Consider the following 22,982-nt stretch of genomic DNA (forward strand, 5'->3'; position numbering starts at 1 on the left):
CTGGGGGAGCAGGAGCGGCGGCGGGCGGAGACTCGCCCCCTTCCCCACACACGCTCGCTCACACCGCGGCCAGGGTCGCCGCCGCCAGCGCCCCCCTCCCCTTCCCCTCCGCCCGCCGCTTCCACAGCGGCCTCTATGAGGTAGAAGGGAGCGGCGGCCACTCCGGGGGCGGCAGCGGCCGCTACAGCCGCCGCCTCCTCCTCCTCCTCGCCTCAGAGAGCCCCATCTTTGTGTGTGAGGGAGAGGGCGGGCGAGAGGGAGTGCGCGCTGCCCGCCCGCCGCCGCCGCGCTTTGTTCGGAGCCGGGGGGCCGTGGCGGCGCGGAGCCCCGGCTCTATGTGCCAGCCGCTGCCCGCGCCCCCACAGCAGCCCGCGGGGGCGGCGGAGGCCGCGCGGCAGGCGGCGGCGTGAGGGGCCGGAGCCCCGGAGGGCGGGCGCGCGGCGGGGGGGCGGGGGGGGGCGCGCGGGCGGGCGCGCGGCCGCCCCGGCCCGTGCCCGCGGCCGTGTCCGTGCGGTTGCTGCGGAGGGGGGGAAGGGGCCGGCTCGCTGCCCGCCGGCCCGGCCCGTCTGCGGGCGGATTGATGTGGGGGGGTCTGACATGAGTCCGCCGGCGGCCGGGTGCTGCCATGTGACCGGCTTCAAGGTGGAGAACTGGAAGCAGAACCTGCGGGCGATTTACCAGTGCTTCGTGTGGAGCGGCTCGGCCGAGACCAGGAAGCGCAAGGTACCGGGGGCGGCCCGCATCCACCCCCCTTCCCCTCCCGTCCCTTCCCCACACGCGCTCCCGTCCCTTCCCCTCCCTCCGCCCTCCCTCCGCCGCTCACACGCACTCCACCGCCTCGGCCTGCCCGCGGCTGCGGGGAGGGGACGGGCCCCCCGCCCGCCCTGCCCACCTCCCCGCGGGGCAGGTGGGCCCGACCCCCCCGGCCCCAGCGCCGTCCCCGCCCCGCCGGCAGCGGCTGGGCCCGGGCTCCGGCACGCGGCTGTGGGGGCAGGGAGGGAGGAGGAAGCGCTCGGTGTCTCCGGCCTCCGGGGGGGTGGCGGGGTGTGTGGGTGTGCGGGGGGGCGGTACGGCGCCGGGATGGAGTGGGACAGCCAGCCCACCCCCCCCGCTCCGGGGCCTCCCTCTGTGCCACCTGCCCCGGCGGCGGGGCCGGCTTTCCGCAGCGGGGCTGTTCCGCAGCGCCGCCGCCTCCTCCCGGAGGTGCGGGAGGCAGCGAGAGCTTCCCGGAATACTGGGGGGGGGGGGGGGAGGGGAGGGGAGGGGAGGCCCGGGGCAACGGGCACGTCCGGCCTGCGGCCGAGCTTTGTGCCGCCGGGGCGCGGCGGGGGGCGCGCCCGAGCCGGGGGGCTGCGGCGGGGCGGCCCGGGGCGGGGGGGGGGCACGGTGGCTGAGGCAAGTGAGGGGGATGGTTTGCTTAATTTTTCTTTCTTTTTTTTTTTTTAAATGTTGTTGTGTCCCCCCCCCCCTTAAAAAAAACCAAACAACAAACAAACTGCTCATCGTGATAATCCACTTGGAAAAGGGAATTCCTGCTGCATTGGGGCGGCGGGGGGGGGGCGGGGGAGGAACTGACTCAGCCTGGAGCACAGGGAAGGGGTGCGCTGGTGCTGGGGGCATGCCCTGTGCAGGCGAACCCAGGAGAAATCCCTGTTCCTGAGGCAGAAATCCCTGTTACTGAGGCATAATGCGAGGGGCAGAGCACTTTTCCCCCCCCTATCTTCTCAAATGACATCCCTGTCCACATGCGTGTTTCTCTCTCAACTGTACAACTAATTACTCGTTTTCGCTTCAAAGTGACTTGGCAGATTTCTATCAGTCATCGCTTCATGACTGAGGAGGGGAGTGCAACAGCAAAACTTGGTTTTTGGGACAGCACGGTTTGTGTTTGTGTTGAAGCAGCCCATTGAAAACTTTCTCAGCCCAGTTGCTTTGCATTAAGCTGCTCAGTCATAATTAGACCTAGAGTATGAGAGATGTACTTCAGGGATGAGGTGGCTGACCGTTTTTCCGTATTTCATTTGTGTTCTCAGGATAATCCAGTTTTTTCTTGGAGGAAAAAAATGGGATCTGAGAAGAAAAGCGTTTCAAATGTATTTAGTTAACCTGATAGCCCTGCAAAATACAGTCAAACTTGGTTTTAGTATTTATAATCCCCTACAAACCAACATTGTGAAGTATATTAGTCAAACTGTGTTTATTTAGCCTTTAGTGTGTCAAGATACAAATTGATACATGATACACGGTACTTGTAGCTTAAATGGAGGAAAAAAAATATACGTGTGCTGTGGAAGAAAAAAAATGACAAGTGAGAAGATGTCTCAGACAAATATAAATCAAATGTTATGTGGAAGAAGGAAAATAAGATTTCATTAGCACAATTTCTACTTTTTTTAATCTGGAACATCCTTTGTAACCTGCATACCATTTGTATGCTGCAACAGTTAGGGTTTTTTCTTCTGGAATCTAATGGTAGTGATGTGTTCATCATTGCTTGAAAAAACAGCTGGAAATAAATAATATCCCATTGTAATCAATCTGTTCTCACTTCCTCTCTGCACGGGCAGGCTCTTAAAGCAGAACAGCATTGTTTCAAAATTATCTATCATCTCATGGAAAACACCAGTTTCTCAAATACATCCTAAAAATGCTTTCTACCCCCCACCCCCCTTTTTTCTTTTCAAGCAGGTTACCAGTCTGAAAATAGTTGGATTCCTGAATTCAGCCAACCTGAAATATGTGGGAGTACATGATCATGTATAGGGAAACATTTTGGCTAGCTGAATTTGGGGTTCAAATCCCAGTCTATATTCACAAAGATTGAAGAAAGTATATAAGCAACAGTTATGGTACTTACCTCTCCTGCATATGGGCATGAGATCTTCCATGGAATTTTTCTTTACTGAAATGCTGTCTGTATGTATGCCTTACTCATTTACATGTAAAATTTGATAAATGGTATTTTCTGTTTGGAGGCATGTTTATAGTCTAATAACTAGAAAACAGTCTTTTGTCCTTTAATATTTTATATATACATATATTATGTATGTGTGTATATATATATTTTAGGAGCATAGTTCTGACTGCTTTAGAGTACCGATTTGGTGGTGAGGATTCTTGTTCTTAATCCTAATCAAAACAATGAGGTCAAATTAGAGGTTTGGTAAAAGGTGATAGTCCTTTTTGTTGCAAAATCAAGGACATGCACATAATTTGTTTATCGTGAAAAACATTTGACGTGTGTAGTTGATCGTTAATGGGAAGCCTTGGTCAATGTAACTGTTAGATTAACCTAGCTGTAAAAGATGTCTTGGCTGTCTGGTGATAGGCAGATGTAAATCGTTAGGTTTCTAGAATGGTAGCATACTATCCCTCCTAAGGCTGTCTTAAAAATCCAGCTAGCAATGGCAACTGCAGGGGGCAGAAAGTGTCCGTTCCTCCCACTTCACTTCCACTGCCTACTGCGTTATGCTTTGGAAGACCATTTTAACGCTGTTTGCTATTCATTTTTAATACCTACCTTTTCTGCGAATAAGCTTTTATGAGCTTCAGTGCTCAGCTCAGTATGCTTTACAGCCAGTGTTGCGAATAGCATAGCTGTAAAGCACAGTTTATCGTTGGAAGGCTACCTCCTGAATGTGCATTTGAATTCTTAGTCAGAAGCGAGAGGTAATTATGTGTACATCTCTGTAGATACTGGTACTCTGGTGAAGGTTTTAGGAGTGTGTTCACTTCTGAAGCGTTGTCTGTGCTGGGATTTGAGGTGTCGTCATGCTGCATTGTTGTATCTACATGGAGGAGTGAGGCTGTAGCTTGCCTCTGCTCACTGCATCTTGGCCGGAGTAGTAAAGTGCAGCAGTCATAATACGTGCTGTTCTAGGCAGAGGCTTTGCCATGGTGTAAATGTGTTGCTGATGGTGAAGCCTAAGCAAAGGCAAAACCTGTCTTGTCATGCTGGGGAGTGGAACGGGAAAAGGGGACGAGGAAGAAATCCAAAGAATGACTCTTGAAATTGTAATAGTTGTGATTAAAAGTTGGAACAAGATTTCAGGGCTCAAGTTGTATGTAAAGTGGCACAAAATTAGGATTGACTGTCTTGGCTTTAGGGGTTTGACCTGTAACTCTTGATTTTTAATTTGTGATAGAATCTGTTTAATAAGCTGATGGTAAAGCTTGTGTTTCTGTAGGTCATGGGCTGATGGTAAAGCCTGTGTTTCTGTAGGTCATGGACTTTACGTTGAATATTTTGATGTGGAAATTACCTCACACTTCAACTAAGTAACACTGTATGAGAGGTCCTTACATTTGACACCAATACCCCACCCCACCCCCCCACCCCTCCAGGAATTATGGAACAGACAAAGGATGCTAAGAAGACTTAAGCCATCCCTTCATGTTAGCTTTTTCCATTTTTCTGTAGGTTCACACCTCAAATGATTTGCTTATTCCTTTAGAATTACAGATGAGAAACATCTGTTTTGCAGTGCTGAATGTAGGTTTTGGTCCCTGTCAGTGAGTAATTAGACATGTAGATGCATCATTGTGTCCAGGCGTTGGTAAGTAATGGTTTCAGTGCTTGAAGGGAAGCTAAATTTACAATTAAATTCTGTCTTGCTAGACTACACACCTTGGAGACAAACTGTCTGTCTTGTTCTGGATGGTTCTTACTGTCATTGCTCTGAAAAGGCTCTGAATGATAAAAGTAAACTGCTATTGTGACTAGAGTCATGATATGTACAAGGTCCTATCTGGAATTTCAGAATGTTTGTTCTGTGCTTCTGCCAATAGATCGAAGAATAATTGCCTGTCAGGGGTTATACACTCTATTTGACAGCGGGTGCATTCTAGCATATTTCTTCCTGTTTGAGAGCTTCTGTTGTTTCTCCATTATTTTCTCTTTACATGGACCCTTCATGATGCTTTCAGATATGAAGAAACATTTTATTTTATAGGTGATGACCTTTCTTCAGGTATCCGTCTCCCCATGTATTTGTGACTTCAGTCCTTCGTTCCTTACGATACTTAACAGATAACTGATTCATAGGTACTCAAAACAGAAATTTCTTTGGTTCATTTCCTAACTTTCAAAGTAGAAAAAGCTTAATAATGTCTTGGCAAATAAATGCCATGTTATGTTTTCGGTAGCAAGTATTGTGGTTCACAGTCTAAATCAACATTTTAAGTTCTTGCTAGAATGACCTTGCAGTCACAGGGTAAGCTAATGGTGGAACTTTTCATCTCCTGCCTGTTGAGGCATGCTTGCTCACTTGCTTTCTCCTTTACAGCCTTGCCCCATATACCTGTCCAGGAACAGGGAAGTGTTGCTTAGGCAATTTGCTTTGTACCATAACAGATGGACAAGGAACCTTACCAGGCTGTGCCGCCTTCTCAGGCTCACTGTTTTGATTGCTTAAATTAATAGGAAATCTTGGCTTGTTTTTCTTTACCGTTTTTAGCGTATGCACAAAACTTCTGGATTAGAAATCCTGTGGAGAGTTTGGGAGTCCAGGATTCAAGAAGCCTGTCTGTCTTTTCAGCTGCATACTTTGCTTTGGCTGCCTGTGTGAACTGGCCGATTCACTCAGGAAGGATGTTCTTTGCCATGTGTTGTGGGGACTACCTTCTCCCTGAGAGCTTGTAAGAAGTGTCAAAATGGACTGCAAGCTTCATTGTTCAGTTTCATACCTGAACAATCTTCCTTAGTTCTTAACCTCTAAGGAGTAAAAAGGTCCTTAGACCTGCTGAAGGTAATGTTCTCTTTCCTTTTGGTCTGAAGACACGATCTTTGGGGTGAGAGATACCCAGACAGGAGATTTTAGCTCCCGCAGCAGAGCCGTGCATATGTGGGACAAGCCAGACTGACAGTGCTCCGCTGAGCTTATGTCTCTGGTGCTGAAGAAGAATGTAATACAAGAACTTACTCTTTCTAGTGGTGTTAATCCCTGTTTTGTATCCTCTACCGTGCTTTTTTAAATAAATGGTTGGTTTCTGGGCCAAATGTTAGGAATTAGTTCTGCACCGTGAACTCTGAGGTGGTGAATAGCAATTCTTGAGTTGTGGGATCTGAACCATCAGGACTTGCCTAGCGCTTCTCTCTCTGTCTCAGGTCAACACTTGCAGTATTGATTTAAAGGTTACACAGATTCCTGTAACTGAAGCTAACTGATGAATAGTAGTTGTGTTGGAAGCATTTTCTTCCCTGTTTTTTTTAATAACTGCACAATAAATGCAGTTTTCCCCATGCTTTTATTTGTTCCATGTTGCGGAGAAGGAAGATGGAGCTGCGCAAGCTGGCGAAGGAAAAAAAATAGAGTTACACTGGACAAGAAGGCATTTTTTTTTTTTTTTTTTTTTCCCTTTCTGTAGTCTTATCAGCAGTCAAGGTTTGCTCATAGCCAGGCTGTTTGTTGGGAGCAGTTATAGCATCTTTTTTTAATTTTGTCTGCAATCAGTGATCTTACATGCTCGATACTGAAAATGGCGAAAGCTTTTGAACTGGGATGACAGCTAGTAGTGTGAAGGTGAGCAGAGTGGAATGGCTTTGTTTGATTTGTTGGACTATCTGTTGAGCTTTACTTTAAGCCATCGAAGCTTTAAACCACAAACAAAGGTTAGCTGATAGCCGCATTTTTGTTTCAGGCCTTAATCTGTAGCGTTAACATGAAACCGGAGCTGCAAATCAGTTTCAAACCTTCTACTCTCCTTCTTTCATTGAGGATTTTCTGTCTTAGTAACTGGAGTAACAAATTAACAGGTGAATGCTGCTGACTGATAGTGTAAGTTGCCTGCTTGTGAATTGCTGACTCCCCTTCTCCCAACTTACTGCTAGTTGAGTCTGAGCGGAAAAAAATATCTTTTCCCTTGGGACGTGCTCTGGGGATCCTGCTTCGTAGCAAGTGCCATTGCAACTCTTGGTTTGATTCCCAATGGTGGCTGATTTCTTTTAAACCAAAGAAAGATTAACTGTTCAAAAGCTTGTGTTTCTCATGTTAAACCTAGCACTCGTAGTTTTTCCTGTCCATGTTTATTTTGACGTGGGACTATGGTTTCCTGATGTCTTCTTCCCGGAAGATGTAGGGTGGGTTTTTTTATTAGCCATACCTTTCCATTTCATTTGACTGATAGCTACTTGAAAATGTTGGGTTTGGGTTTTTTAATACTTGTGTTCCCATGGTTCTCCAAGTATTTATAAAGTCTGTAGTACATGGCAGCATCTAAAGGGGGGGACACGTATGTACTCTTGCTTATGTATCGATTATAGTGGCATCACAAGAAAGGCTATCTGAGGGTGACCCATATGCATTTTGCTGGATTTACTAGAACTGTATTTTTAAAGAGTAATTTTTTTTTTTTCTGTGGTCATGTAAAGAGCCATCACTGTTAAAGCCTTTCTAGACTTGGACAGAAAGAGCTGCCCAGAGCAGCTATCTCCAATCTCTTGTTACCTATGGACAATGGAACTAAGTGAGTGAAATGCTATAATGACATTACAGTTTATTATGTTATCTGGGACTGTGTTGTCAGCAAGCAGTGCTGGAGCGTAGGGAGAGCCATATGTTATCTGAGAGGCCTGAATTGGGAACCTTTTCTTAGCAGAAGCAGTTCTAGAAGCTGATAGATCTGTTCTGACTGGATGGAAGCTCTGTCTTTGTAGTTGTATTCTTTTACATATTGATTTGGCAGTCTTTTATGTACACTCTGCTTAATTCAAGGTAAGAACTTTGCTGCATTAGCTAGTAATATAATCAATGTTGTAAAGAGTTACTCATTGCAAAATTAACCTGCGTTCTGTTTGGTTCAAAGCACGTTTTCTCCAAGCAGAGGTACCACAGTGATGCAACTGGCATGGCAGCTCCAGTAGGATCTGTGGTTTACTTTGGTGCTAGGACAGCTTCCGCCGTGTTGATCTCTCTCATTTAAGAAAAAGAATAATTCTATCTGTTTCAAGACCTATTTGATGATCACTAAAGTGAACTGTTACCAGACACCAGTTGACTCAAAGTAACCTGAGCTTCACTTTACCTGTCGGTAACTGATTAGCAGCAAGCACTCTATCTTGTCAAGTTCTTTTGTGTGCTCAATACAGCAAATACTCTACTCTCTTTCAGTTCTCTACTTAAGTAGGTTACTGAAGGTGTGTTTTTTTTAAATAAGGAAACCCTCTCAGTTATATGTAATACTACTTTAAAACTCTTTTATGTTTTTGTTTCTCTCTGCTTTTCCAAGTTGGTAAACAGAACTTTTTTTCCTCCCTTCTTCTTCTTTTCCTGTGCTTAATGGAGCTTGAAATGAGCATGGCTGCTCTTGTCTACCTTTTGCATAGTATAAGTGGTGATGTCAGCATATCCCTGGGATATTTCTGTGAAGGTCTACAGTATACTAAATTTGTCATTGAAAAAAAAATAATCTGGGCATTAGATAAGGTGAAACTCAAGGAAAAAAAAATAAAGACCATGGTAACAAAAGTTGTTTTCAACACACTTGAAAGAAAAAGTAGTGTCTTTTTAGCATAAATGTTGGGGTTAGTGCGAGTTCTCATGTCCTGTAACAAATTCTGACACTAAACATGTCAAACATATTAAATATCCTCATATTAAAAGTAGTAGTGAGAAGAAGCTCACTAAATATGACACTGCCTTAGTACTAAGTCTGAAAAGAAAACTTGGTTTAACTATACTTACATGGTCTTGTTCCTATACCGTACTGGTTTTGCATTGTGACGTGTGGTTTGCACACACAGCTGAGCTCTTCTGCACATATATGTAAGATGTAAAAATACAACTCACTGAACTTATGAAGTTATATTTATGTAGAATTTAATTGAAGAGATGATTAATCTACATTTCAGTTAAGAGATTATTAGAATTTCTTTTCATTTTCATTAGCATCTTAATCTGGAGTTGTGTTGCAGCTTTTGCCCTAGTATATTAAACCAAGTTTTCATCCATATATATATATATATATATATATATATGTGTGTGTGTGTTAACAATTTAAGAAGTAGTGCGTATAAAACGAAAGAGTAAAAGTTACCAAATTAGTAGTAACTTTATTTTTGCCTAAACACATGGAAGACCCTGCAGTATTTGAATATAGTTAAGTGATGGGGATGACAGAGTATCAGACACTGATGTGGCGCACAGTTGCATTTGTGGTGATTGCCTCGCTTGTCACTCAGAAGTTCATGCATCCAAGTAGCCTTTTTTTTAAAATAGGATGGATTCATGTTACTGAATTGACTGCCCAGGCTTTTAGATACATGTTTTGCTTCTGTTTTTAAAGGACTTTTGTTTTGCGTGAAGTACAGACTTGAATTCTATTACTTCAGTGTGTGTTAGCACAAGGAGAGGAAACAGCAGCTTATAACATTTATTTTTGTGTCTGTCTGTGCCGTCCTCCCCCAATTTATGTTCTTTTTTAAAAAAAGATTAATCTTTCTCTCCTTGTCTTTGAATCACCTGATGTTATTTCAAAAAGATTGCCCCGTTATAATTTGTGCTTCTGTCTGTGCATTCAGACTTGTTACTGCATGCAAGTCAGATTAAGGGACCTTCTTTAGAATATACTTGGTAAATAAAGGTAAGATTTATTGTGCAGCAGATGTGCGACAACTTCATAAGTGAAGACAGCTGCGATAGCTGACTGATTTCAGTACCTCATTTAGGTTGGGTGAGGTTTTGTGACCCTGTGCCCTCCAGTGACAAATGCAAAATTTGTCTTGAGGTTTCATGTTTTTCTTTGCTGTGCTTTGTTATCTTCATATTACTGCCCAGTATTGTTCTTAAACTTGATCACTGTCCTGCTTGTCAGCTAGTGACCAGGGTAAAATTCTCATATAATCTTGTTTTCTGGACACTGCTGACTTCTGTCATGCTGTCTTAGCAAGCATTCCCCTCAAAAAACTTGTTACTGGACATGTTTATTTGAATGATGAACGCTCAGTTCTTTGGTCATTCGTGAGTACATGTTGTGGGTTTGGTTGTGGGATGCTTCTAACAGTGATGTAGAGAACAGGATGGGGCAAGCAGTGAAAATGGTTTCAAGAGTTACTTTAGTTACATGCATAAAGAGGAACAAGGCTCTCTTCTGTCATTATGAGGCTGTTCCTTAAGGAAATTGATCTTACGCTTTGTCCAGCATAATTTTATCTTGCTACTCTTAGTGATGTGTTTCCTTGTCACATAGTAATTCTGCTGTTTGTAACTTGATGTGTAAGTTCTAGAGTTGCTACGATAAGTCTGATTTCTTTTCTGCATCTCTTTGTAATTTTTCTGCGTTGATTCAGGTACTGGAATTGATTCATACTTGTGTATCCTGAGTTGTTCTCAACCACTTGTTTAGTAATTGAAGGGGCCTAAAACAAAGTGCAACGGTGTGGTGCCAACATTCATAATTATATGAAGTATATCACTGTATATTTGTGAAATAGTGCCAAGTGTGAAAAATATACATGGAGCATTAGAGAAATTGCTTTATGACGCTAAGTAAATCTTTCGTTCATCCATGCAGTTAAGTATTCTATGAAAAGGAGACGAGGGGAAAGATCCTGGTATGTCTGAGATCACAGGGACATCTCATCACTGGAATGCAAGTAGTCAGGCTCTTACTGAAAGATTTCAGGCAGTAGGAGGGGGGGGACAGGTTGTCTGTCTTGGGCTGTATATTGCAAAAGTCTTGACTGCAGAAAAACGGAAGTCTAGTGGTAGCCTTAAGAATTACTTTATTATAGCAGTTCTTTATAAAGCAAGCAATCTTAATTCTGTAAGCATATTGTGCCTGTAGGTTGAAACTGTTTTGCAGACAAGTTGTTTTAAGCAGTGGTAAAAGAGTGCAAGAAAATGACATCAAGGAGAAAGTGATGAGTTAGCAAATCTGACAGATTTTAAAAGCTTGAATTAAAATCTAGAAACTAGTTATATATGTGGGTATTAGTGAGACACAAGTATGTGATGGAATTGGCAGATGATTTGAATGAGAAAAATGCTATTCAGGTACAGGACAGGGCAACATTTGATTTACTAGAGAAAAGCAAAGAGATGTGAAATTTGGGCCTTTCTGTGCCGTATCACCGAAGACTGGTGAGTGGGGAACCTGAAATCCAGCTCTTTAGCTGTTGGGTGTATGTGTGTCTTTCCCTAACAGTCCAAGGAATTGCCAGCTCTTGGCTGCACACTCTTCCTGCCATACTGTTTGCTGCATTGTGTTGATGCGATTGTACTGTTAACCAGAAAGAACAGATAAAGATGAAAAAGTTGGGGTTTTTTTCTCTTCTTAATAATATTTCGCCTGAATAGGGTTGAACCAACAGCTGTAGCATTGGTAGCTTGAGGGGAGGAGTGCTGGGGTGGTGGGAGAGGACCTGAGTAGTGATGCATGGAGGCTGCACAGGGAGTTTGAGTAACAACCGCTGCCTTCCTCTGGACTTTGCCACTGATGGATTGACTGTGTTTGAATGTTCTCCACATACTAATGGTTTCTTCTGTAAAGTGTGGCTAATAGGGTTCCATGAAGTAACCTCTTTTATTATTATATTATAAAACAGCGTGATTGTGCCTGCTGTTATGAGCATGCCAGGCTTTCACAGATGTCCTGGTCTGTGCTGAGCCTGATAGGTGAAACTTGTCTTACGTTTGCAGTCATTAGGACTTATTCCTGTATGCAAATAATTTGCTTCTACTCCAGTTTCCTTGTGAAAAATAAATGAACCAGGGAGTGTAGAATGCCCGTAATCTGTGATCAGCTATTACAGAAAATCCACTTTCATATTACATTTAATTTAATGCAATTAATAGTGTTTTTCTAGATAATCAAGTTACGAGCCACTTGTTTCCCTCTTTAAAAAGGCCTGTCTCTAAGTAAAGATTTCTGTCTTTTATAATCAAACTCATTGTTAAGATGATGTAACTTTTTTGTTTGGTCGTTTAAAGCACCTCGTCACAGGGCATGTGCCTAGGTCATGCTCATGCTGCATATAGTTGAGGATGATGGGATAATGGGATTGTAAATTAGCTCTTTATGGTGCTGGTTTTCCTCTGGCCTACTCCCTTGTGTAGTCTAGAGCAGCCCCAAGGCTGTTCTGAGCTGTGCCAGCTGGCTGTAGCCCTGTGGGACTGGTGTGCCAGATGGAGACAGCCGGAGAAGAGCAGCACTCCCGTGAAACCCTGACGTGCTTCCTGGGGTGCAGAGGTGCTAGCTCTGCAGCCCCATCAGGGTGTCCTCAGGCAGGTGGTGGTGCTGGTTCCCTGTTCCTCTGGCACTGGTGCAGCTATGGGAAGGACTGGGCTGGGGGTCCTTTTTTGAGATGCCTAGTACAGAGTTCGGCTTTTGAAACATTTTGAATGTGTTAGCATCTCCTTTTTCCTAGTTTTCTGCTTCCGTACTGTATCTGTTTTGTACTGTAAATTGTAGCTTGTATGGATAATCAAATTGAAAAAAAATAATAATCTTAACGTTGAGCAAGTGTGGTGTTTCCTGGTGTGTTGTCCTGGCTTTTTTTTTTTCCTGACTATTGAAAAATGCTGTTATCTGTAAGATAGCCAGACAAGAAGCAGCTTGTCTTTTTTTTATCAAAATGAAACAAAATCCCAAACTCTTTCATTTTGCTGCTTTAGAATGACAACTGTAAACATGCTCAGAATGAAAGATACCAGAAGCTTTAATACCTTCATTTGGTGATCTGACTTTATAGTTTTACTGAAAGACATTTATTTCTTAGAATGCAGTGCAATCTGTTGGTATTACTGCATTATGTTCAGGTAGACCTGCTGGCCCACCTCCCCCCTTTGGCCTTCTTTGTGTTCAAGAGCAAACTTAGGAGTTACCTTCAAGCAGCAGCAGAATAGCCTCATCTGCAGATGATGCACCTCATAAAAACCATACATTGAGAATTTCTATCTTGTGGAGAGGAGTAGAGTAAATGAGTGAAACTTCTTGAAGAATTGTATTACCTGAGGGCTGCTTGAACAGGAGTTTTCTAGAGGAGCTAATACACCAGTTCACCTGGTGTTTCATCGTGCTCTCGCTGCAGAAGACTTTGTTCTCATTGCCCCATTAATGCAGCTAACACTTCTAATCCAGGAGCCCAAAATAGCTGTCAAGCCTGGATTTTACTCTGGTGGCATTTGCTGCACAGATAGTTATTACAAACCGACATGCTGAACTGTAGCTGGAAGAGAAAAACCCACCAGCTGAGGCCATAAGCCTATTTTGGTCAGATATTTCAAGTATCTTGATTTAAATAAGCTAATAAACTCAACACGGTAATATAATAATAATAATACCATCTCCTCAGAGGAAAAAATTACTTTGACACCCTTGTCAACCTCCAGAACTCTATGGATACTAGTGGGAGCAGGCAAGGAAGGATGTGCCTTGTAGCTTCCTTGCTCCAAAGGTTATCTGTGCTGGAGGAGTGAACTAGGAGGAGAACGGACTGCAGAAAGCAGTGGTTATCATATTCCAACCTAAATAATACCTCTCTCTGCTCTTGAAGACAGAATGCTGGTAGTTTTGTGATCCTGTAGGACGCTACGTAGATTTCAGTCATCATTTTGGTTTTGTTAGCAAAGAGCAGTGTTATAAGGCTATGTCTACCATGAAAGATGTGCTTGCCTGAAGTAATAAAGTACTGGGAAAGCATGGTGAGAAATAATTTACAAGCTACTCTGGGGGATTTAAAAACAAAACTTTGTACTTTAGCTCCCTTGTAGTTTCGTGTAAGTTGGGGGGTAATGTGTTTCTGTTAGGGTTGATTTGGTTTGGTTTTTGTTTGCCTGAGTGGTCAACCATAGATAGCAGCAGTAAGTGTGATCTGTATAAATTAGTGAGTATTTCAGAGCAGTCCCGTGGACCTTAAGTGCTCTCTGCCCCAGAAGACTGGAGTCAGGTGTGTGGACATTTAACACTGAACTATGCCCCTTGGATGGAGGTTGGTCTTCCCAGCCTATACAACATTAATTTCATCATTACAAGCCAGTATTAAAAAGCTTTAGGTGCACTTCTCTGATTTCTTTACAAAGTAGATATTTCCAAACTGACTTCAGTTACAGGATCTGCCTCAACTCAGTGTTTACTCCTCTTTGCTAGACAACATTTTTGCTACCTTTTTACTTGGAGAACTTTCTAATCTCAGGGAATTGGAACCAATTTCCTAGTAAGATAGTAGGTAAATTGTAATCACTTGCTTACAAAATTCTCAACACGTATTATGCTTTTAATTCTCTCTCATGCTGTCATATTTGAATTTGGTGCTATGTTATATCTACTTACAGCTATGTGTTTGAAATAAAGCTTTTCAAGGAAATGTAAAATTTTCCTTTTGTCATGCAGAAAGCTGTGTTCTGTGTAAAGAACCATGCAGATTGTGATGCCCACTAGACTGTTCCTGTCACTTTAACATACTTTTTATGCAGCTGTTGCTAATAGTTAGTGAATTAGATTTTATTATTTTATTTTTTTAAGCGACAGAATCCTTTTGTCTTGGTTTCCCTCAGTGCTGAATCCTTTAACCTCACCTATTCATATGTTTCAACTCACACTGCTTAACTTCTTAAAGTGTTTCCTTCAAGTTAAGATCTTGAAAGTAGAACACATAATCTGTGAAATATCAGCATAATATTATACGTCTTTTTTCTGGTTCACAAAGTAAAGTTGCATTAGAGGTGAAGATGACGATTGGTGGAATCTCCTAACTGCTTTTATAGAAAAATGTCTAGCAACCAGATCAAAGAGCAGAGAAGGCAGGCTTTATAGTCCTATCAACTCTGCAAAGCCGAAGCAGGTCTGTGTGGTGAGTGTTCAAGCAGGAAGGAGATTCCACCATGTTTTTTTGAGCTTCGTGGCTTTCTTCACTTCCCTCTGCAGGTTTTTGTTTTAAGAAGCTTATGGTAAGGAGCTTTGTTTTCAGGTTTCTTCTCTTTGTGGTCAGTTAGTTGGAAAAGTGGAATGGATGACCATGAATCTGCCAAACAGAACTCCTTAGTAGAGTTGGGTTTGATGTAATGTCACCTCTGACCTTCCAGTGAGGCCAAAGCTGGTTTTGAATCTGCTCTTAACTTACAGGTAATGGCACGTACTGTTGTAGAACACAAAAGATGTGACAAACTCCAACTTGGCACGAGTAATGTCCTATGTTGGACTTGGTGATCGCTTTTTTTTCTACAATTTGCACGTAGCTTTCAGAGTGTCTTATTTCATGTCAGGTTGTCTTGACCGGATACTTTAATATTTTTGTGTTAAGCAGGATAAATCTGGTGAGCTGTTTTCTATTTTTTTGTTCTGTAACTGTTCTTTACAGCATGTCCTCTGTCACAGGCAGTACCTTGTTTTCAATGGCTGCTTCTTTTTTTTTTTTTTTCTTTCTTCCATACCTTGAGTTTCCTTTGGTGTTTCTACTTCTTTGGCCGTACACTGTCTTTTTCCCTAGAAATTATCTGTTTGTTTACAGTTTAGGCAAATGTCTGCGTTTCTGTGCTCTTAATTTCTTAACGTGAGCCCACCCTTTCAAGTCTGATTGTGGAGCACTACTCCTGACACACTGTCTGAGCAGACTGCTCTTCATGCCAAGGTTGTAAGTGTTAATCTTGCTGCAGACTGGGGTGATAATTCATTGCTGTCACAGCAACACATGCTTAAAGTTGCTTCTTGCCAGATTTGTTGGCTATATGCTACAGTAGAGAAAATTATTTCAAGAGTCTTATTGCATAGCCAGATGCTGTAGAACTAGTGCAATCAACCTCCCCTCCCCCTTTTTTATGACTGCTCTGACTTCAGGGAGGAAAAACTATTATATAGTAAAACACATTCCTGTGGAGCGCTAGTGAAGAGGTAGATGAACTTCTGATCATGGCTAATTTTTCTGGTTTTGCTTGTAGGGAGGTTCTGTTTTGTGTTCAGGTTAAAAAGGAAGGAAGGCTTTTAAGGCTGGGTAAGGGGAATTTAAAAAGGAATTGAGCAGTGTCCCCCTTGCTGTTTTAGTTGTGTTCTCGGCAATAGTTGGGTGCTCGGGAAGTTTTATGTTTTCTTTAAGAACATGTGCTAATGACTACATTGGCTTCATTCCAAACAATTTTAACTTCTGCCATCTGTGTCCTTACGATCCTTCAAAAGGAGAAACTTCGTAAGTTCTTGTTTGGTAATGGCCAGCATATCTAGGCACTGGCCTGTAAGATGCTGTTTGGTTTAGTTACAGCTACTTTAGTGAGGTTAGGTGATTATAGTTTTATTTCACTCAGAATTTTTATTCTATGCTGCTCTAAATGCCCAAGGATACATATCCTGTTCCTGGAATTTATGGCTGTAACCTAGAAACTCCTTGTTATTTGGGCTTGCTAGAAGAAGATACCGTAAGCCTGATCACAGAATACAGGTCACCATTGTTAGTTGGTCACATCTGTCCCTCGCAAGGCTTCTACAAGGCGTTACATTAGCTGTTCTGTCTCTGAAATGTTGCAGAGCTCTGAAGAGAAAAATTGGTGCCTTTTGGCTGTAGGATCAGAGGTCCCTCAGAACAGCTTAACATTTGCCCTCATGTACGTGCTGTAGAAATATGCGAGTTATGTAGTGGATAGCATCTGGAAAAAACTACGTTTTGTGCATGGTGGTGTTTGCTTACCAGGGAAGTGAGATTTACCAATTGTTTAGTCTGACATACACTGGAAAAAGCACATTAGCAAGTTTATTTCCAGCATAAATCTCAAAACATCCAGTGGCTGGGTGTTGTGTCACCAATAACTTTATCCTCTCATATTTTAAGAGAAGTTGCCGTGGATGTTACATTACTACAAATGTGTTCTCACAGATAAAGATCCAGGCAAAAACGTGGCATTGGAGAGTTTGGCTCTGCTGTCACACAAATTGTGACATGCAGCCTTTCCTACTTTTTATTCTTTGTGCCTCAATTATTTGCACTACCAGATTGTAAGAAACACTATCTTGAAGATCAGAGTTAGGGAGGACTTTAGACCTGGATAAACCAACCCACCTCTTTATTTGGCAGGGATAGCTTTTAAGCAACTGGATGTACTCTCAAGAAGGCCTGAGGCAGTACTCGAATTCTTCTTTAATCCTGCTGCAAAGCATAAAGACCATTTATTTGTCCACAAAAAAACACCCAACCCCACATTGTGCATGTTTATAACCATAGAAACAAAGCAAGAGATCAGAACTGGAAATCTTCATGGGATCTCATGTAATACTTACGCTCTACTCTACGTGAGATTACTGGTGATACACTATTGTAATACTTTCCTCAAGAATCCCCTGGTTTTGCTTCAAGCTCTTAACTGGTTTTTCAAGTGAAGCATGCCAAGGCAGTTATGGTTTTTGCTCAGGTAAAAGACTTATTAATTCACTTCTCCCTCACTCCTGTGTTTTCCCTTGTCTCCCCCATACCGGTGCTATGGCTTGTGCATATGTGTTAGGCTTTCATTTTTTCTGTTTACAGGGGCTTTAAGAGCCAGGACAGCTTTATCCTACTGCTGGGGTGGCCTACGCAGCTCTTCAGAGCTGATGAGAGAAAGGTTGAGTCCTCTGTTGTATTTGTAGCCCCCACTGACATGTCTTGAGTGAATGATAGATGGAGGCTGCATCTGTCTGACCATGTGTGTTATGGATGTTGAATTTATTACTGGTACCATTTCTGTGAGTGCAGGAACAGGCGTTTGTTGACAACAAATGGCTAGATGAGTTCTCTGTTCTTATGAGAAATTCAGATTGCACTGTGGTTATTTTTAATCGCAAATACAATTTTTTCTTTTTTTGCGCGCGATGCCAAGCATGTGCAAACTTCTGTTACTACACTAACTTTGGTAAAGGGTCTGGAGCTTTATTGAGCCGTTAGTATACCAGCTAATACCCTACCCAGCAGGAGGTGTTGCTAAGTCTGTCTTAGTTGTGGGAACAGGGACGAGCTAGATCAATGAAAGAGAATACTGAAAAATATGCCTCATCTGTCAAAGAATATTTGTTAGTATGTTGGGAGCAATAAATAATTAAGAGTTTCTGAAAACTGCTCGTGTTGCTGTAGTGTGGGTAAGAACAAGGAAATAATGATAAATACCCTAGTTCTCTCTTTCCCAGTGAGACAGCAGTTTCAGATCTTCCAAGTCCAAAGCAGCTGTTGTTCCCCCCCCCGCCCCCCGCTCCCAAATTCCATTGTTAGCTGGGAGAGGAGCAGCATTACACTTATCTGTTTGCTTGAACTGGTTGATTTCAGACCTCGGCTCGCAGCTTTGGGGCAGCGCCTGTGGAGTCCTACCTTTTGATGATGTTTCCCCGTTGGAATGCAATCCAGTAACTTTTGAGATTGCATCAGGTAGATTCCCCACTTATGGGGTAGCTGTGGATACTAGCAGACTATCCATGTTGACTTGGGGAGAGAACTGAAAATCCTGAAGGGAAGGCAGGACACAAACCCCTGCCATCTGTCCTCTGGCTTGTTCGGGCTTCTCTGCTGTTCAGTCTTCTGCTTATATCCACTTGTTATACATTCCCACCTTATAGCACAACGAAAACATTCCATTTCAGTATGGGAATAAGTAAACTGAAAATAAGAAGAGATGGAAGCCCATACAACATCTAATACAAAGTGAGGGAAGGTAGAAGAGTTGGAAGCAAAGTCTCTTGTTTTGGGTGGTGAGATGATGATGGAAGAGAGTGTCATGATATGGACAGCTTGGAACCCCCTTGGTGTAAGCAGTGAGGACACACCGGGGAAGTAACTCCAGCAACTAGCTACTCCAGCAGCGTAGAACAAGCAAGCCTGCTGTTCGGGTGTAACTATCTCTCTGTATCTCAAAGGTGAAATACAATTCTGGCTTAGATTTTTTGTTTTTTTCTGAGTGGGTTTTGGTGGTATGATTTGGTGGATTTGACTGCTGTTGGCCAAGTTTCATTTCCCTGAGGGACGTTACAATGTCAGCAGAAATTACTGTGTGGACTTAACCTCCTTGTTTACGTGAACACAGCTTCTTCATTTGGATGGACCTTCTTGCTTTTTTTTTTCTTTTGTTGCCTTTAAATGCTTAAATTCCGTGCAAAGTCAGTGTAGTTACATGTTAAACATAACTGATGACTTTCTCTGTTGGTGCATGTATGTGTTGAAATTCAAATTTAAAACCACTTAAGAGATAATTTTTCTATCAGTCTGAAAACCAAGAACCTGTCACTTTGCTGTAGTAGCGCATAAGCTTTCTTGATTCTACCACCATGCCTTGGTTTTTAGAGAGAATCTTGAAGCAATGTTATGTTGGCTGATGGAAAGCCAGTTGGAAATGATAACTTTTTTAATTGGAAAACCAAATGAGTATACTCTTTTAAGTCCCTCAAAAGCACTGCTTATGGTATCTAATGTCTGTTAATAATTTCTTACGAGAAATTATGGAAATACTACTTAACGCACTAATTTTTTACAGTGTTTCTAATTACTCTGTTGATTTTTGAAGCGTAGATTTGTGCCAAGGTACACTGAGGTATATTTAAACAAAATGCAGAGCAATAAAATTCTAATTGTAATTTATGTATGATCAACAAACAAAGCATTAATTTTATTAGTTTTGCTAGCAGTCTCTGTTTGAAGTATGTGGTTGGTTCTTTCTTAAGCTTGTGCTTCATTAAACTTTTTTCACCATTCTATCTCATCTGTCAGGCAGTGTCTTGCACTGAATTGATGTTTTGTATTTAGATGTACGTGTATCTGTAGGTAATTATTTTTTTAAAAAAAAGAAGTTAAAAAATGTATGTAAAGGCTGGCCTTAGTAGTTGCTTTTGGTAAAGCTTTCCCCTTCTCCGTGGTATTGTCTTAACCATAAAAGAAGAAAAATGTCACTTAGGTTGTTCCAGTCAGCCTACGTTCAGTTATTAAGTACTGGTACACTGAACAGTTGCTGTTCAGTTGTGTTAGTGTTAGACATACAGTGACTTCATCTATATTGTTCTACTAAAAATGAAAATAATTTTTGTAAACAGTTATGAAATTTATTTCTCATTTTAATCCCAGTGTCTTGTGGAAGACTTCTATTGAACTTTATCTCATATCATAAGAGGCCAGAGCTGTGTGATAAGAAAATGTGTTCTGTTATTTAGAAGCCTGTAAGAACACTTACTTCTTTTTTCGTGATGTTGCTGTTTGGTAGAGCTCAGGGTTGTTGTTTGTTTGGGGGTTTTTTTGGCCAATATAAATGTGTTTCCAAGTCCTAAATTTTTAATGTCTCGGTCTGAATTTTGAGGTTTTACTATTCCATGTCTGGCCATGGATTTTTTACTTTAATTAGGGTTAGGGGTTTTTTTTGTATATATATTAAAAAAACTGCACACACATAGTCAATGTTAATTTGCTTAACCTTGGGAAGGAAAAGCAGAGAATGGTAATACGAGATACGTCAAGGTGTGTGGTATCCAATATAGTACAGAATCTGTTTCTTCTCTCCCTTTTTAAGGCTCAGGTTCACTAATTTAGTGATCGATTAAAGAGGGTTCAAGGTCCGCTGTGTTTTTTCACAGCTAGATCGCAGGCAGAACATTCCCCCGCCCCCCTCCTTACCTTTTTTTGGCAATTTCTTTGGATGTGTATGGCTATTGGTGTTTCTATCACATTTTGTTTGATTAAAAGAGGCAGTTAGTAGTTTTTTCAATCATGTACAATAGTAATGGTTACTCTGAATTTCTTCCCCGTTTTCTAAGAGAATGCTTGGCAACAAAAGAGCTGCATAAAACCTTTCGAATAAAGAACTTCTATCTCTTGAAAGAGCTGCTGTTGCTTTTTTTTTTCCTCAGTAGAACCAGAATCTAGCTGCCCAAGGAGAGAATCTTCTTTTGCTGTCAAGAGGAAAGATGAAACTGCTACAAAGAACAGGTGAATGGAGACAGTAGTCTTCTTGTAAATGCATATGCAATTCCTCTGCTCCCTCCCCAAGAGTCTTGTTGGAGAATGATGGGAATAGTGGCCACTGTTGAAAGACTGTCACTACTGTAGAGCACTGCTCTACAGTCTATTTCAAAAACATGCTAGGGAAAAAAAAACAACCAAAAGAGGTGGGCAATCTTGTTTTTGTAATATCTTACTCAACTTTGCTAAATGTTCATTATTACGTTGACTGTTACAGGGAAAGTCTGGCCAATATGTAAAATACGAAAGGAGCCACTTTTTTAGTTAACTTGTGAGTAAAATGGTATAGCACTTGTTGTAAATTCTCCAACCCCATGTTTTATACTGTATGTGCAGCGCAATGGCTGTGGGGATGGACTTTATTTTGAATATTTATCAAACATAGTAAATCTGTTTTTTTAAGATGTTGCAGCTGACAGTGTTGTAATGCTTGCAAATCCTGAGTGGTAGTAATCTCTTCTCTGAAGAACTGCAGAATGGTTTCTTATCTCTAAATGGACTTCTGGGTATTTCAACCCATTATCTGCTTGTCCAGCAGTCTTGGGTAGCTGGAATTCATCTGTATAGGACTGCTTTCTTTTCCTCCTCTTTACCTAGCATGCCCCCACCCAACCCCTCTGCAAAAAACCCAGGATTTCACTTACGTCTTTTGTTTACATATTGACCTACCAGTTTGAACTTCTGATGTTCGAAGAGCTACACCTTAGGGAGAAGTGTTGAGCTAGTCCAGGAATGATTTTTCTATGAACTGTAAAAGCCCTTCTGTTTCAGATGACCACCTTACATTCTAAACCAAGTAACAGAACAACTTGTTTGCACAGTGGTTTGTGAGACTTTACAGCTACTACCTTTTTTCCGATAATGCTTTTTTGGGTTTGGGGTTTTTTGTTTGTTTTGGGGTTTTCTGTTTGTTGTTGTGGGTTTTTTTAGTGAATTTATAAGATCTGCTGATACAGCTTTGTCTCTAGTTTTCAATTCAATCTTACTAAAATCTCATACTGCAGGCAGTTCTACATTGGAACACAGGATAGTTACACCAGTGTTGGTGTAACTAACTCCACACATGCACAAGCCCCATATTTTAGAATTATCATCAAGATGGCAGTAATCTTTTTCCAAGTACATGAATGTTGGAGCCTTCTTTTTCCATCTGTTCTGGAACATTATTTCAAATCTGAAGCTGTACTTGAAGGACGCTTGGATATTGCTTTCCTGTCCTGTTTTCAGACTCTAGCAGGTATTTCCTTCTCAGCTCTGAGTAAGCTCTGCTGTCCTTGAGCAAGTGTCCTGAGGAACATCAGGCTCCACTTCACCATTAGACAGGCTATGGGAGTTCAGCTGGTGAACAGGAGGCTGCCTGTTCTTGTTGCTCATTTAAATCGTGGCAACTGCGTTAAAGTGAGATTCCACTGAACAGAATTAAGAGATCACTGGCTGTGGCCTGGTCTGGTGTTGTAGATGCCAGCAACATCCAACCTCTGTTTGGATGATCAGAGAAGATGATTTGATTTTTGTCACAACTGCTGTTTGCAAATAGCTCAGTCATGTTTGCCATAGGAGTTAAAAAGCAATTTGTTCCACCAGTCCATGTTCCAATATTCAGTTGTGTCTTTTTTTCAACTGGGAGTCCTCAGATCACTGATTTTTGCTTTCTAAATAGGGTATTTAAATACGCCGTTATTATAGCTATACAACTGAAGTTCTTTTCTGTGTTCTGCTTTACACGAAAATGTGTGTGTACCCAAGTACCCTTAAACTCTTACGATAAGATAAACTGTAAACTATATCTGAGTAATTTTATCTGAAAGCAGCCTGCAGCTTTACTGTACAGATGCTCTTTCAGTAAATGAAACACTACTTATCTTAATTATTAGTGTTAATGGCGTGCTGTGGGCCCATTATTTGCTAATGTCAGGTAGAATGTAAGTTACATCTTTTTATGCTTGACAAATGTGACAGTAACCGTAATTCTGACTATCTTGTCTGAATGGATCAATGGCATGTGCGTGAGTAGTTGCTGGCAAGCACCTCTAATGCCAAAGCAGGCTGTCTTCTCTTCTTTCAAGCATCTTCTGCAGGCACTGTTATTACTAAAATG

At 42.0% G+C, this 22,982-nt stretch overlaps 1 protein-coding gene across 3 annotated transcripts in view; it reads left to right on the forward strand.

Moving 5' to 3' along the window:
* The first annotated feature begins 463 nt into the window (after positions 1-463).
* The window catches only part of USP22 (ubiquitin specific peptidase 22), a 110,960-nt gene continuing 88,441 nt past the window's right edge, over positions 464-22,982 (forward strand). Inside the window, exons 1-2 of one of the 3 annotated variants that reach the window (XM_056334053.1) lie at positions 586-723; positions 20,776-20,851. Coding sequence is in view for 2 of the 3 variants with exons in the window: in XM_056334055.1 (XP_056190030.1) it covers positions 598-723 (126 nt within the window). In the remaining variant the exon portion in view is untranslated. Of the gene's footprint in view, positions 724-20,775; positions 20,852-22,982 lie in introns of all 3 variants that reach the window. The other 2 variants (XM_056334055.1, XM_056334054.1) reach the window with 2 other exon arrangements.

The sequence above is a fragment of the Falco biarmicus genome, chromosome 4 (genome assembly GCF_023638135.1).
Source record: "Falco biarmicus isolate bFalBia1 chromosome 4, bFalBia1.pri, whole genome shotgun sequence".
In the NCBI taxonomy this organism is placed as follows: Eukaryota; Metazoa; Chordata; class Aves; order Falconiformes; family Falconidae; genus Falco; species Falco biarmicus.